Raw genomic sequence first — 14272 nt, forward strand, 5'->3', positions numbered from 1 at the left:
GTAAAACAACAACACTTTGTATTTACATAGCAAACTTTCTTAAAAACTATTTTGTTAAGTCGACGTGAATATAGGATGCATCATCACTTACCAAAGATTTCTTCTTTTTGCAATAGATTGCTTTCTCAAATTTGTGATGATGGATGACTTTAGATCAGTATTTAGTATTTACTATAGCAATTGCAAGTATATACACAGTATATATATATATAGATATTTTATAAAACATTAATAATATTTCAACCATATTAGAAGCATAAGAATTCCCGTACCAAGTACGGGGTTAATACTAGTACAACATAAAACCCCATCTCCGTCCGTTATTTATAAATATCTCTCTCTCTCTCTCTCTCTCTCTCTCGTACAAAAACAAAAACACAAAGAGAAGAGAGAGAGTGAGTGCGTTCTCTAGTGGACCCTCTCTTTCTCTCGTTGAATATGGGTTTTTGAAGAACAGAATTAGGGTTTATGATTCGATGACCCAAACAACAAAACAACAACGTCAATGGTAAGTATAAATTTACAAATTAGTTTGAAAATTCTAGGGTTTTTACTTGAGGGTTTCGTTCACTTGGGCTCTCTCTCTCTCTCTCTCTCTCTCTCTCTCTCTCTCTCTCTCTATTAGATTTACAAATTTACCATCTAATGCTTCTTCTTATTCTCTCTTTTGCAGGTCGCGGAGATGCTTCCAAGAATCAAAAACTAATTCTATAATGATTGATAGGTGTTTAATTGACTCATCAGACTACAATACGTCAACACAAGTGAGTTTGTATTCTGATTTCAATCCCAATTTTGTAGCAATTTGATTTTGGTATTCTCTCATACGGAGTGTGTTCCTGTTGCAGGAGGAGGAGGACACTTTTCACCGTCTCCATGTCTGTCAACGAGAATGCTAATTAAAGTAAGTCACGAATTTGGATTTGGTCTCGTTTGATCTTATATGTATTTGGTTTTTGTTTTGTCTTCTTGCTCCTAATGCTTCCATTTTCCAAGGAATCTGATGATGATGATGATGAGGATGTTGGTGGCCAAGAGTGTCTTCTCTTTCTTTTGGGGTGAGACTTGTTTCTCCACTTTATTTTTTCTTTTAATCTCTCTTGTTGTTGTTATGTTTGCTTAGTATACCTGGAAGGTTTGTCTAATTTTAGGTTTTTAACAAGAAGAGCCAAGAATCAGTTTCCCCGGAAGGTTTTTTTTCGTTTGCTCTGTATTCTGATTTCAATCAATCCCAATTCTGTAGCAATTTGATTTCGGTATTCTCTCATACGAAGAGTGTTCCTGTTGCAGCAGGAGGAGGGGGTTAAGGACACTTTTCACCGTCCCCTTGTCAATGAGATTGTTTGAAGTAAGTGAATATTACTATTCATTTGGTTTCTTTTGATCTGTTTAGTTTGTTTGTCTTCATAATCCTCCTAATGGTTTTCTCATTTAAATTGTTGTTCAAATTCATACTTGAAAATTGACTATGGCTTCTTCTAATTCTATATGTGCAGGTCAGAGACATGGATTGAAGAATGAAGGAGAAGAATGATGACCCGCACAACATCAACATCAATCAGTGGTAAATGGTTATCCCCTTCTTTGTAAGTTCAATTCCTGTTAAGTTTTGTTTTTCATTGATAATAACGTACACCACCGTCTCTTCTCAGGATCGTTGATGAATTTAGCAGTAGAATATGGTACCAAGTGATGGATGATCGAAGAAGTACAAGCTTAAAAAAGTTATTGGTTTTTCTTAAAGGTTTTCACTTTGTTCTTTTGCTAATTCCATGTTTCAGACCTTGGGGATCTAGGGTTTATTTTCTGGTTTTCTCATTTAGGTTGTTGTTTGATTCAAACTTGAAAGCTAACGATGGTTTTCATTTAATTATATATATGTGCAGATCAGAGATAGTATGAAGGATGAAGAAGACTCTGACGGCTTAAGGTTTCATTTCAATCATCAACACAATCCATACAAAGAAAGACATCTTCAGTGATCCTAATGGAAGTTATAGGATACAATGAACTCTATGAAGTTGCTTTATGAAGTTGGTATTGATAAAATTTGGTTCACTTCACTTCTTCTGATTCTTCATGGCAAGATTTGAAGGTCTGATTGACAAATACTGTTCTGCTGCAACTTTTTGATTTCTACTCCCTAGTCTTGTTTTTGACTTTTTGATATAAAATCCATTTTTTTCTCAGGATCGAATGCGGAAAGCTGGTGATGTGTGCTTTGCTGAGGTCACTCGAGACTGTGATTGTAAGTTAATTTTCACTTAATCATGCATACTTTCGTAGCAATATATGCCAATATCTTTCTTCCTTTTATCAGCTTTGAGAAGTGTTTTGTTTGGGATATATGCCAATACTTTGTGTCTTTCTCTCACATGACTATTTTTAATTATATTATCAGGAATGGTGTCGTCGGCTACACCAGTTATGACGACATGAAGTATGCGGTAAGGTAACTCTGTTCTTCTCTCTTGCTGTATTGCATGCTATTATTTTGTATAATTACTGATGTTCAAAGTTGTGATTTCAGATAAGGAAACGCAATGTCACAGAATTCAGAAACCCCTGGCCTAGAGCTTTTATCCGGGTTTGGTAGATGCTTCATTCATACCACATATGTGACTTTTGTACTCTCAATTTTGTTAGGTAAAAATCAGTGTTGGCTCAATTGAAGTCATGATTTCACATGTTTATATTCATGTTATGTCTGTGTTTTCTGCTCAGGCTAAGTAATATGAAAGCTCTCTGTCAAGAAGCCCAAGCAGAAGCAGAAGTCGTAGTCGTAGCGGCGGTCGCAGACTCGCAGCCGTAGCCTTAGCAGGAGCAAGAGCCCAAGGAAGGATCTGAGGTATTATGTTTGTTATCACTGAACTTTCATTATCCCCATTTTCAACAACTAAAAATGGAGTTGTGTGTTTATCAATATGTGATTCCATTATCCTTTCTACTATATAGCATGACAAAAAAGTTGATGTGCAGGTGCAGAGGTAATCTTCTATTTGGAGCGATCAAACTGAAACACTAACTTTGAATCAGGTGTATTTTGTGTTTCTAAATCTGGGTTCGCTCCAAGTTTAGAGTAAGACTCATGTGAACAGTTTCACCACTTGATATTACTAAACGTGTTATCTATTTTGTTTGAAAGATGGCAGTGGTTGAGTCTTATGCTTGGGGGCAAGAAATCAGACACTGCACAATTGCCTGCAACTATCACTTCGTTAGTTGTTGAAGGGATATCCCAAAATACAACTGGTAGTATATTTGTCCCAGAGGTAAGTTTCAAGCTTTGATATCTTGAATGAAAGTGAAGATTTTCTAGATAAGTGTTTTATCATTGCTCGTGGGAATATGAGATTTTATTTGCTGAAGAATCAAGGTTTAATAGTTTTACACATATGAGTGGAAGAGTGATTCATATGTTTTCTCTCCTTCAGCTGTGAATGAATTTCGAGACAACCATGTCGCAGTCTTCTATGATTCTATCCTTCATGCTTTTCTGTTGAACTCAGAGGAAAAAACGTGGTGGTGTTGCTGTAGAAACGGTAAATATCTGGTTCTAAATTGTAGAAACTGTGCGTTTATGGGGGATAAAATCAATTTTCTTGATCTACTGTAATCAAAGATAATATCTATGCAGTCAAATATACAATTTGTGGTTAGCATATGTTGATGTGCAGGTCCGTATGGTGATTGGTGAGACAATATTGTGAACGATGGTTACATTTATACAATGTCGTGTGATTCCTTTTACTAGTATCTTACGATTACGAACTCTAATTTAGGTTGCATGTTTCCATTCTTATGTTGCGTATCGTCTCAAACTTAGGTTTTAAGTAGCTTCTTTAGGTGGCATGAGTTTAGCTCTTGAAACACTATCTGGTCATTGATGTTGATGTTGTGTAATGGTGTATTGTATTGTATTGATTCTATTCTTTTAGTCATGGCTTTTGAGACACTCGATTGTAATGCAATTATCCCTGGTTGATGGGTTTTCTCTTTGATTATAACTCATTGCAGATGTGGATGTTAGTATGAATACTCATCTCAAAAGCCGTGAAACTAACTCTGAAAGGGAAAAACCCCGGTTACATTAGACCAATTTAAGTGTTATGTTCTTCCGTACAGTTTAAATCTCGAGAGTCGAGACTTTGTTGGTTGAAGACACACCAAGAATCAAAGCCAACTGCTGGTGGTAATAAAACACATTTCTTTCTCAGCTTCATCCTTTCTCAAACCATGACAAGTTTTAAGCATCTGTATTCTTCTGGTTTCTCGGGGTTGATTCTCAATTTCTCATATTCATCTCTTTCTCTTATGAAAGAATGGGTATCACAGGGATGTCGACAGGTCGAGGGCGGGGTCGTGGACGCGGATCCCAGGTTTTTTTAAGTAATGACAATAGAGGATTGTGTGTTGTTTATGAGGCCAATCTCCTGAAGATATCTTTTCTTTTTGCGTGGGAAAAAAGATGAACCGAGCAAACGAAATTCAAACCGGGTTCAGATTTATAATACTAAACCGACTGAGAACATGTACAAAAGTACAAACAATTTTTGGTTTAGATAAAACAGAGGAAATAAACAAAATTAAGATTCCAAACCGGATTCAGATTTACAATACTAAACCGATAGGTAACAATACATTATATTTTTATTATTATTTATATTTTTATATTGCATTTATTTGTTAAATATTAGAAATTTTCTAAATAGAGGAATAACTAAATTTCCTGAACGTTTACGCAGCTAAATATTTATATTAATTTTTTAACTCGTAATATACTTTATGATTATTTAGTTTGTTTTGTTTATGATTTGAGATTCTATTTTGATTTTTAATTATTATAACAAAAAAGGATCTAAATACATAGTAAGTCATTTATATGGTATCATTAAGTCACATTTTTTCTAATGATTTAATTATTTTACCTAGTTTTAGTTAAATCAACTTAATTTTTATATGCCAAATATTATAATATTAATAATGTTGAAAAATCATGTATTTTCAAAAAAAAAAAATTTTACATATTTGTAATATTTTAAAATTTTATTAAGTTTAAATCTATTAATTATAATATTTAGATAAATGTGAATCAAAGTTTTTCTTACATTAAGAATCAAACCTCACATGTTTTGGAAAACAAAATATGAATCAAATTGTTGTTTTATTTGTTTGCAAAAGATTCAGAAATAGAATATCTTCAGTACACAATAGAATGTGTGCTTAAATTCATAGTTTCTGTTTTCATATTGATTATGCTGTATTTTTTTAGTTGGAATGGTATGTAAAATATTTAGGAAACAAAATTTGAAGTAATGCTATTTTTAGAAATTATTGAGAGATTAATTTTGTAAATAAGTTTCTAAATAAGTACAATTAAAAGGATAAAACCCAAAATGTACTGAAAAAATGTATATATAGATAGATAGGTAAAAGAAGAAATAAAAATTCCAAACCAGGTTGAGATTTACAATACTAAACCGAGAGGGAACAATACAAAAGGTACAAACAATTTTTGGTTCAGATAAAACGTAAAACAGAGGCAATAAAGAAAATTAAGATTCTCATCAGGGTTCAGATTAACAATACTAAACTGTTTGGGAACTTATACAAAAAAAAGTAACAAACAATTTTTGGTCAGATACTAAAAGAATAATTAACCAATCGATTTGAGGAGGAGAGCTTTACAAATAACGGAATCGTAAGGGAGTGACAGCTGCAAATAATTGATTGGCCACAAAATATGAATGTAAAATATGGCGAGATGAAAAGTTGAAGCTGCTAAGAGCAATTTGAAGTGGTAGTCAATAATCTTCGATGAGCTCAGCCTAGTAGCCGCTTATGCTTGTATGTGGATACGTGTCTTTATCTTGTTCAATAAAGTGAGTCTGTGGTTTTTTGCGATTTATGTTAGAATATTCGTAGTTGTAATGAGGCATAGCGGAAGAACATTCAAAGCCGAAAAGCAGACAATTTAAGCAACTCGTAGATGTATTGATCAAGAAAGAAGACCCCAATAGAGTTCTTCGGTCAACTGCTTTAGATCATCTCTATTGAAGGGTTATTATTTTTAGGCTCTTATAACTTTTTATCATTAAATTTTGTATTTTTTGAAAATAAGAACTTTTTGAAGGTTAATTAAAATTATTCTACTCCAATAGTACAATTTTAATTGGGATTCTTATTTATCAAATTTTCAAAATAAAAATTTTGATTTATGTCAAACTTTTGCAGTATTTTCTTAACCAAATCATCTTTCAATTAATGAAACTATCTAGAAGTTGCTCATTCGATAATCTTTCTTTACCAGCTATGTCTTTTTAATTTACTTTTGAAAATACCCATACACCTTTATCAGTGCTTATGAACAAACTAGAAGAGCCCGAGACGGAAGAGCTCTTCGAGCGGTTCTTGCAAACATCCGCAACCCTACCAGTAAACATAGAAGCGAGATCTCTCCTGAACAGAGCCGGCCAAGAGTACAAGCAGGTGCTTGCGGCCGTCAGATAATATAGGCATTAATCGGCATTTTTCCTTGTAAAGTTCTCTTGGTCTGATGGCAGTGGAAGACCCACGTTATGGATGTAAGTGCCACCGGTAGCAGTTGAAATATATAAGAACATTTATAATAGACAAAGTTATTTAAGTGGCAAAGTGGTTTAGATTCGTTTGAAAAACCCTTGAGGTAAGGGGCTCGAATCCTAGCCCCTCTGCTAAGTCTTCAGTTTGCTTATCTGTTATTGTGTCAATGTTGAGTCCTGAAAATAGTACTTCACATAAAACAGAGGAGTTGGGGAAGAGAGGAATTAGAGACAGTGAAGAAGGATAAGGAAGAAGCTTGCTCCGTAGCACAAAAACTTCATGAGATTACATGAGGGAGAAGCAAAGACGTAGTATAGGAACCGAGAAGGATTAGTCTGATTGGTTTTGCGACAATGTTGTTAACGTTTTCGATTCTCCCGAATTTTATGGGAGTTGTTACCTCCTTATTTCTCTAGGGGGATATAGACAAAATGTATAAAAATATCTTAGCCTTGGAGGAAAGATTCTTAGTAAGAAAATCATACTGTTAAAAAAAGATATCAATATTGTCAACTTAAAAGACAACTAAACCACATCTGATGATTGTGTGTGTGTACTTAATTAAAATAAAAGATACTGATTTATTTATTTTTAGCCAAATTCAGACTAAGACGCAACCTTCCATAACAGTGATTGCTTTGCCTCTCAGCAGAACCCTCTGTTTCTCTTTGTCCAGATGAACCTTCATAGTTCCGCCTCTCCTTGAAGCCTAACACACAATTTTCAAATACCCAAGTCATTCTTCAGGAACTAAGATCGAAAGTGGTCTGGGGGCAAAGTAGCGGCTACAGAAATCAAATGTAGAACCTGGAGAAGCAGCGGCAGTCACCATCATTCCTTCACAAGGGCATTTCGATATCTCATCTAGTCTTGGCTGCAACTCAACGACTGACTCCCAAGATGAAAGCACAACCTGCAATGAATCTGAGCGTTAGCTCAATGGCGCCTTAGCAAGAGTAGAAAAATATGGAGACAGTTGCTGAAAATGTATATTACGAGGATGTCTTTCTCTGTGGCTTTAACATCAACAATGGTAGCCCCATTCATGGCTTTGGAGAACAAAGAGAGATCATCATCACCGTAGTTGACTTGGAAAGTTGGGACAACAGGGAAATCCAATTCGATGGAGAAGGTTGGTGATTCCTCTTCATCATCATCATCATCTTTGAGCTGTTTAGTAGCTGTTAGAATCCCTGATCTTGTGGCGAACTCAACTGTTTCCGAATCAATCAAACCGGTTGAGAAGAGAACGTGAGCAGATGCTAACGTTGCATGACCACAAAGATCCACCTGCAATAAAACCACAAAAGAGAGAGTCTCAAGATCTACCAATGGTGTCAAATCAATTTCATAAAAAGTTAACTCCCAAAAAAAAGTCAACCAAACAATTTAAAAGCAAAAAGAAACTGTAGCAGCGAGCGATTAAAGTAGCGGACCTCAGCGACTGGAGTAAACCACCGGAGACGGAAGCGAGGGAAAGCATCGCCGGAGACGGTGGTGACGGGAGTGAGGAAACACGTCTCGGAGATGTTGAACTCGGTAGCAAGAGACTGAAGCCACGAGTCGTCTCTCTCGTTATCGTCGTCAAGAAAGCATACAGCAGCCGGGTTCCCTTTGAAGGCGGATTCAGCGAATGCATCAACGATCAAGTACTTGACTCTCTTTTTCCCGGCCGCCATTTTTGTTTGACCCAAGTTTTTGTTTCCTTTTTTTTTTTGTGAACTCTGTTTATTTGGTCGCTCACACTGAGTTCTCTCACTCAAATCAATACACAATATAATTAAATAAATAAAAAAGCATAACTGTGACTATTCTTTTACCAAATAGAAATAAAATTGACTTGTGGGGTGACTTGGAGCTCCCAACTGTACTTAGAGTTGAGAGGCAGTGGCTAATATGACACTGCTGCGAGAGACACCCTACCTTTCATGAAAACACAGTCTAGTTCTAATAATAAGACCGTACAACTCAGTGAATTCACAATCCGTACAAATTGAGAGAATACAACACAAGCTTACAGAATACCACATCACGTAGGGGAAGTAGCAAAGCGAGAGAGAGTCTTTCGATATTTTTGCTGCGTACAGAGCCTTTCAAATTGAGGCCTATGCAGCTTTTCTTTTATTCATATAAAATTACAGAGCTAGAAAGGAGTGTTACCAAGCTCCTTCCTTTGACATCCTAAGGAAATGGGCAAGGCTAATGCTCGGTTTCTCGCCTGAATTCCCGATATTTTTCCATTTGATGCTTGTTTTCTTCATTGCTATCCTTCCTATTTGTTCTGTTGCAGTTGTTGATACCAAATTGTGGTACTGCTCCAAAGAAAAAGAGTTAGTTTGTTTCAGTTGTTACTCTCTACATCTTTATCCCACATCTTAACAGAACATATGTAGCTCAAAAGATGTCGTGGCTCATCATACCTCACAAACCCCGTGCAAAAGCAATCTATGGAATGGGTCTTGAACCTTGAGATCAAGGACATCTCCTTCACCACCTTCCTCTATGAAATGACTTATACAGTTCTGTAGAAAATAATAATTAACAATTCTGAAGTCTTAAGAGCAAAAGGTCTATAGTTTCATGTATGGGCTTAAATTGTCATCTCAGAAGAATCTATATATACCTCATATCCCTCGATTAGTTCTGGTAAAAAGCTACGTCGAAGAGCATCTCTTGTCCTACAGTCTATTCTTCGCCAAGCATTCAAGACAGCGGTTTTATCAGCATCCATATGACCTCTCTGCCTCACGGATGACCGATTCAAGGAATCCATGATATTGGCCTGACAAGAACACAAGATTTTAGCTATAATTAAGACTTACACCAAGTATGTAAAACCAAGTCACACATTATTTTCAGATCATTATTACAATAACTTCTACTTCTTCTGAGACTCAGTCCCAAAAGACAGCTAGAATTACCTCCTTGTCCATGTCTATGCTTCTAAATTTGTCCCAATCTCCAACATTAGTCAAAGAAAAGGCAGAGGGTGGCACATCATCACCTATTGAGAGCATTCGTAGAGTCAGTGAAATCATGAACCTAACACCGAACCGAGTAAGAAAAACATGGCTAATCCTAAGTAAATTAGAAATTAATACACGAAGATGGAAATTTTGAATGGAATGTTATACTCCCTTTGTTTCAAAATATAAGATGTTTTGAGTAAAGCGCAAGCAGATTAAGAAATGACCACCTTAAAAAAAATTTAACCAATTACAAACAAGACTGCATAATATAAAGTATTAAACTAATCTAAAAGTTAACTAGAAACTTGAAAACATCTTATATTATGAAACAAAAAAACTTCTCTAAACATCCTATATTATGAAACGGAGGGAGTATTAATTACCCCATGGTGGTGGAGCAAACAAGCCTCTGATTTCTTGGGCATCCAAACGAGGAACAAGTTCCATCAGAATACGATCATTTAACCACCTACGAGATCGCCGGTTACTAACCTGCATTAACAATAAAAAAAAAACTCATTACCTACTACATATAAACCTAGAAATTCATCTTGATCTCCTGTCTCATATAACCAATCAATCTTTGAATGAATAATGCAGAAAAATCACATCTCAAGTACTGTATTAATAAGAGAATACCAAAATGATACCAGGATAAACAAAAAAAATTGGCTGTACAACACAATGGACAACATTTCCCAGCAAATTGAATGAGAAAATCAAACAAGAGCGAAAAGGAAGGCACTCACTTGTCCTGTGAGGCTCTCAAGGGCCTCAATTTTCTTTTCAAGCGAGAGGCCACGAGAAGCAGAAGTATCTCCTGCACGTAAACCCCCCCCTAAGCAATTCACTCCCAAGAAACAAATAAAAAAACAATTCCCTATATAAATCAGAAACCCTAATTCCCCCAATACAGAAAGTTTTCGAATTTAAGGAAACGGTACCAAAACACGGGCCTATCTCACTCACTGATTATCCCATTCCATCTGCTTAGAAAAAAGTTGAACACTTTTGAATTTTACCTCTAAGAAGGCTCTCATCTCGCCGCATGACATTGGTAGCCGCCATGATTCAACAAATGGGGGATATATGAGGAAATCGGCTAATTTCAACAGAAAAAAAAAAACCGAGCCACGAGACGCTTCTCTTTCAAAGGAAGACTCTTTCTCTTTCACGACAGGATTCGAAGGTATAATTGCGGTTACGCGACAAGGCAAGCCACCACGAGAATGAACGGAGACGAAGGAAGCAAAGGATTTGGGAATTCCAAGTTTTGCAGACGCAAAAACGTATCAAATCAGTTCAGAGCCATGGAATATGCCGGAATTTTTATATTTCAAACCCGACCCGACCCGTCCCGACCCGTCCGACAAGGACTGAACTAAAATTAATTTCCGTTTAATTAGTATACCACCGGTTTCTTACAAAACTCTAGTAAATAAAATATAAATTAACCAATTGAAGGAAGAAAAATAGGATTAAACGGTGATTAAATTGGTATTATGAATCTCTCTCTCTCTATATATGATGATGCTATACAAAAACGTATCTAACATTCTCCTCCGTAAAAAAATTTCGCGAAATTTACAAACTCGAGAGGTTTCTTCTGGTCTTTTTCCTATTCAAGTGTATTGGATGGGTCGATCCTGATAACGAGGGACTCCTGTTGTAGATCCGATGGTGGTTCTGCGATGGGGAGCACAGAAGCGTCGTCATTCTTCTTCCCATCTAAATCAATGCCATTATCAGCCAATGCTTTGTCCAAGGATGATTTCGCCACTCTTGTTACGCATATTATTAGGATTACTGCACCCACATCATTCAAAATCCACAAAAAAAAAAAAAAAAAAAACGGGTTACTTATCCACTGGCCTAAACACAGACCACAGAGTGTCATTCCAATGTTAACAACCAAGTGAAGCTAGCTAGATATATATATATTTGGAAATGATTACAGAAGAGACTTACCAGCTAGAGCAACGCCAACCATCATAATTACCTGCATCCACAAGTGCCGAAGGAGGAGCAATCCGATTAATAATGCAAGGGGACAGATATACTTCAAAGCAATAAAACCGCAGCTATTACTTCATATGCATGCAGATGCAACACTACCGCAATGTTAATCCTTACATATAGGATGTTTTCAATAAATCCCATACGATAAGACCTAATTTAAACTTCTTTTGGGACAAGCTGTTATTTTTCTTACAATACAAACTTAAAACCTAGTGTTCTCAATATAAATCATAAGTGATAAGTAACCACGCACTACACACTAGAATATCTTCACGCAAGCTGATCTACGATAATTTCCAATCTAGTAGTCAATTGGAAATAAATGAGTGAAAACTTACCCAACGAAATACTGACACCTCATGCCATCCATGTGTAATATCAGAAAGATCTTTAAGAGTAGTTCCAACATAAACTAGCGCAAACGTAATGGGCTGTTACATCAAAGCATTTCAGAATATTAGTACTACTGTTACAGATAATATTAGCAATCAGCACTTTTACATGGATGCTAACTTAAAAACAGGTTCAAGTTGTTTTCTCAGTTTCTCCCCTTTAGTGTCAATCTATGAATTGAGTATATACAACACTCCATTTGAATGAGCCAAAACCACAATTACTGATCCTCAAGAATATAGTAGTTCTTGGGTGTAAAACAAAAATCAAAGCGATTGGCTCTTCTTCCACCACTATCAAAGTATAAAGGCAACATACAAGCGAATTTTAAAGAAATGTCAGTACCATCATTCCCAACCAAGTGGCCAGCATGTATTCCCCTAATCGAACAGGGGTTACAGATAGGAGGTAATTCAACATATTGAAGGGCAGTATGGGGACAACGCGTAGCAGCAAGACTATCTGTAAAGCAAGAAAATAACAATGTAGTTAGTAGTCAATCATTTAAATGTAGCGAGAAATTTGAGGACCTTTTTCATACTGTTGGTCCCAGATCTAACTTCTAGGAAGAAAATCGAACTGTCAATTAATTAATTGAGAGAGTGCTACTAGATTGTCATGCCTTGAAGCCAGATTTTTGAATTGCGACTGAAACAGCTTGAAACTTTGGATAATGCTTTATTTTTGAGGTGACATAAGATCTACCAATCTGCATGATACCAGCAAAACAAAAGATAAATCATTAGCAACAGTGAGATAGCCAAGAATGCCACACTTGGCCAAATTGCCTGGTTGTGAAGATGCACAAAAACAGGAATCAGTCACTTCTGTAGTTAGAACAAGCAACACCATTGCAAGCGAAATATACTAAAATAGACAATATCAAAGAGACATACCGTTCTACCAAGCAGAAATGCCGCTGTTGCACCTAATGTAGCTCCAAGAGAGTCGGCTACAAATCCTACTGGCAGGCCAAAAAGATAACCACCACCTAGCTGCAGAGAGAAAATTAAGACTATAAGAACAGGGATTAAAATTTCTAGTATTTTACATTGTAACGTAAAATTATGAACAAACATCTTCGAAAAGCACTCTAGATGTCACTACATAGTTATGAATCCACACATACCGTGAGTACAGAAGCAGGAACCGCCACAATTGTGAGAGGAATATAAGCCAATGCCCTGCAAATTTCAAGGAGGTAGAAAAGGCTTATCAAAAGATTATATAAGGAAGCAAGAAATCAATAGCAAAATAAACCAATATAAGTGGTAGAAAGTAGAGTATGAAACCAAAACAAGTAGCAAGCATGGAAAACTTACAATGCAAGTGGACCAAAAGGTCCAAGATCTTCCTTAATCCATAACAAGAAGTCCTTCAATTTCTGCAGAAAGGGAACATAACAATGATTCTAAATCAGATATAAATTACCATTCGCCTGATCTATGACAACAGCACTACTACGACCAAGTCTAGCAAATTTCTTGATTAATTTCATAAGCAAATCAAAGACCTCTCGCTTAGCTAAAACTACTGATCTTCATAAAAAGTGAATTAATGAAGAGTTACACAATATAGCTACCGAGCAATACTATTCTCAAACAGAGATATAGTAATCAAGCGAGTTCCAGAAGTACTCCGCTCTGTAAATATCCAAGCATAGAAGATACTATCGTTGCTACATTATCACTAAAAGCTACCAATAGAAATGAGTGGGAGAGAGGGAGAGAGAAATTGCCTGCTCGACAGGGAGAAAAGTGAAGGCGGTGATGATAACAACAAGGAGGAGCAGAGAGATTGCGATTCGAAAAGTGGATGGAGAGAATGACATCGCCGCCACATACAAGGATCTGAGGCGACGGCGCCACCAAGGGCTCGAATGATCATCCTCCGCACCGTCGTAGCCATATTGACCTCCATTAATACAAGCTCCTGGCTTCAGCCACGGCCTCGCCCTTAGGCCCTCCACTTTCGCCAGATTTTTTGTTTACCTCACTAAAACGAAATCGTGTCTCTTCTCGCCGCTTTAGACTTCGCCGACGATTCCGGAGATATGCTTCAGCAGACGCGTCGCCTCTCTCTCCTCGGATTGGGAAAACGATACATGCGATTGAGAGAGAGAGAGAGGGGTGTTGCGGAAATGGATAGAGAGAGAGATTGCAAAGATGGAGAAGCTTGTGCTTCAATTCTTCGATTTCACTGTTTCTTCGATCTTGAGATTTTCTGCTGCGTCTCGCTCGTTCCGGCTTCACTGTAAAAAAAAAAAAAAAAAAAAAAAAAAAATTCCGCGTAAACTCTTTTTGGGCCAT

General features: G+C 36.5%; 3 protein-coding genes and 1 long non-coding RNA gene across 50 annotated transcripts; 1 reads left to right on the forward strand and 3 right to left on the reverse strand.

Annotated features, from left to right (window-relative positions):
* The first annotated feature begins 296 nt into the window (after positions 1-296).
* LOC104738817 (uncharacterized) lies at positions 297-4599 on the forward strand. 45 transcript variants are annotated; one of them, XR_015579757.1, is made up of 18 exons: positions 297-508; positions 674-764; positions 849-904; positions 997-1058; positions 1136-1191; positions 1291-1348; positions 1497-1564; positions 1653-1744; positions 1887-2095; positions 2191-2248; positions 2402-2452; positions 2531-2646; positions 2725-2848; positions 2980-3036; positions 3146-3272; positions 3435-3542; positions 4018-4192; positions 4322-4599. It is a non-coding gene; the product is annotated as an uncharacterized LOC104738817 (long non-coding RNA). The 45 variants fall into 45 exon arrangements; XR_015579761.1 differs by having other exon boundaries at positions 2402-2447; XR_015579765.1 differs by having other exon boundaries at positions 1294-1348.
* A 2435-nt stretch (positions 4600-7034) lies between these two features.
* LOC104738818 (uncharacterized) lies at positions 7035-8372 on the reverse strand. Its single transcript, XM_019236370.2, has 4 exons — positions 8019-8372; positions 7579-7872; positions 7390-7495; positions 7035-7291 (listed from the first exon to the last, which is right to left on the reverse strand). The coding sequence occupies exons 1-4, from the start codon at positions 8259-8261 to the stop codon at positions 7164-7166; spliced, it is 771 nt and encodes a 256-aa protein (XP_019091915.1). The 5' UTR covers positions 8262-8372; the 3' UTR covers positions 7035-7163.
* Positions 8373-8506: 134 nt separating this feature from the next.
* Positions 8507-10947, reverse strand: LOC104738819 (uncharacterized). Of its 3 annotated transcripts, none has more exons than XM_010459029.3 (7): positions 10574-10947; positions 10301-10371; positions 9935-10043; positions 9504-9586; positions 9206-9364; positions 9003-9104; positions 8507-8894 (listed from the first exon to the last, which is right to left on the reverse strand). In XM_010459029.3, the coding sequence occupies exons 1-7, from the start codon at positions 10617-10619 to the stop codon at positions 8739-8741; spliced, it is 726 nt and encodes a 241-aa protein (XP_010457331.1). In that variant the 5' UTR covers positions 10620-10947; the 3' UTR covers positions 8507-8738. The 3 variants fall into 3 exon arrangements, with proteins under 3 accessions (XP_010457331.1, XP_010457330.1, XP_087339991.1); XM_010459028.3 differs by having other exon boundaries at positions 10301-10389; positions 10574-10855; XM_087483865.1 differs by lacking the exon at positions 10301-10371 and having other exon boundaries at positions 10574-10855.
* A 62-nt stretch (positions 10948-11009) lies between these two features.
* Positions 11010-14245, reverse strand: LOC104738820 (uncharacterized). Its single transcript, XM_010459030.3, has 9 exons — positions 13702-14245; positions 13286-13347; positions 13093-13147; positions 12860-12958; positions 12586-12672; positions 12309-12425; positions 11909-12001; positions 11520-11550; positions 11010-11357 (listed from the first exon to the last, which is right to left on the reverse strand). The coding sequence occupies exons 1-9, from the start codon at positions 13792-13794 to the stop codon at positions 11170-11172; spliced, it is 825 nt and encodes a 274-aa protein (XP_010457332.1). The 5' UTR covers positions 13795-14245; the 3' UTR covers positions 11010-11169.
* Between the last annotated feature and the right edge of the window lie 27 nt (positions 14246-14272).

This window comes from Camelina sativa, chromosome 14, assembly GCF_030686135.1.
Source record: "Camelina sativa cultivar CO46 ecotype springtype chromosome 14, ASM3068613v1".
NCBI classification, from domain to species: Eukaryota; Viridiplantae; Streptophyta; class Magnoliopsida; order Brassicales; family Brassicaceae; genus Camelina; species Camelina sativa.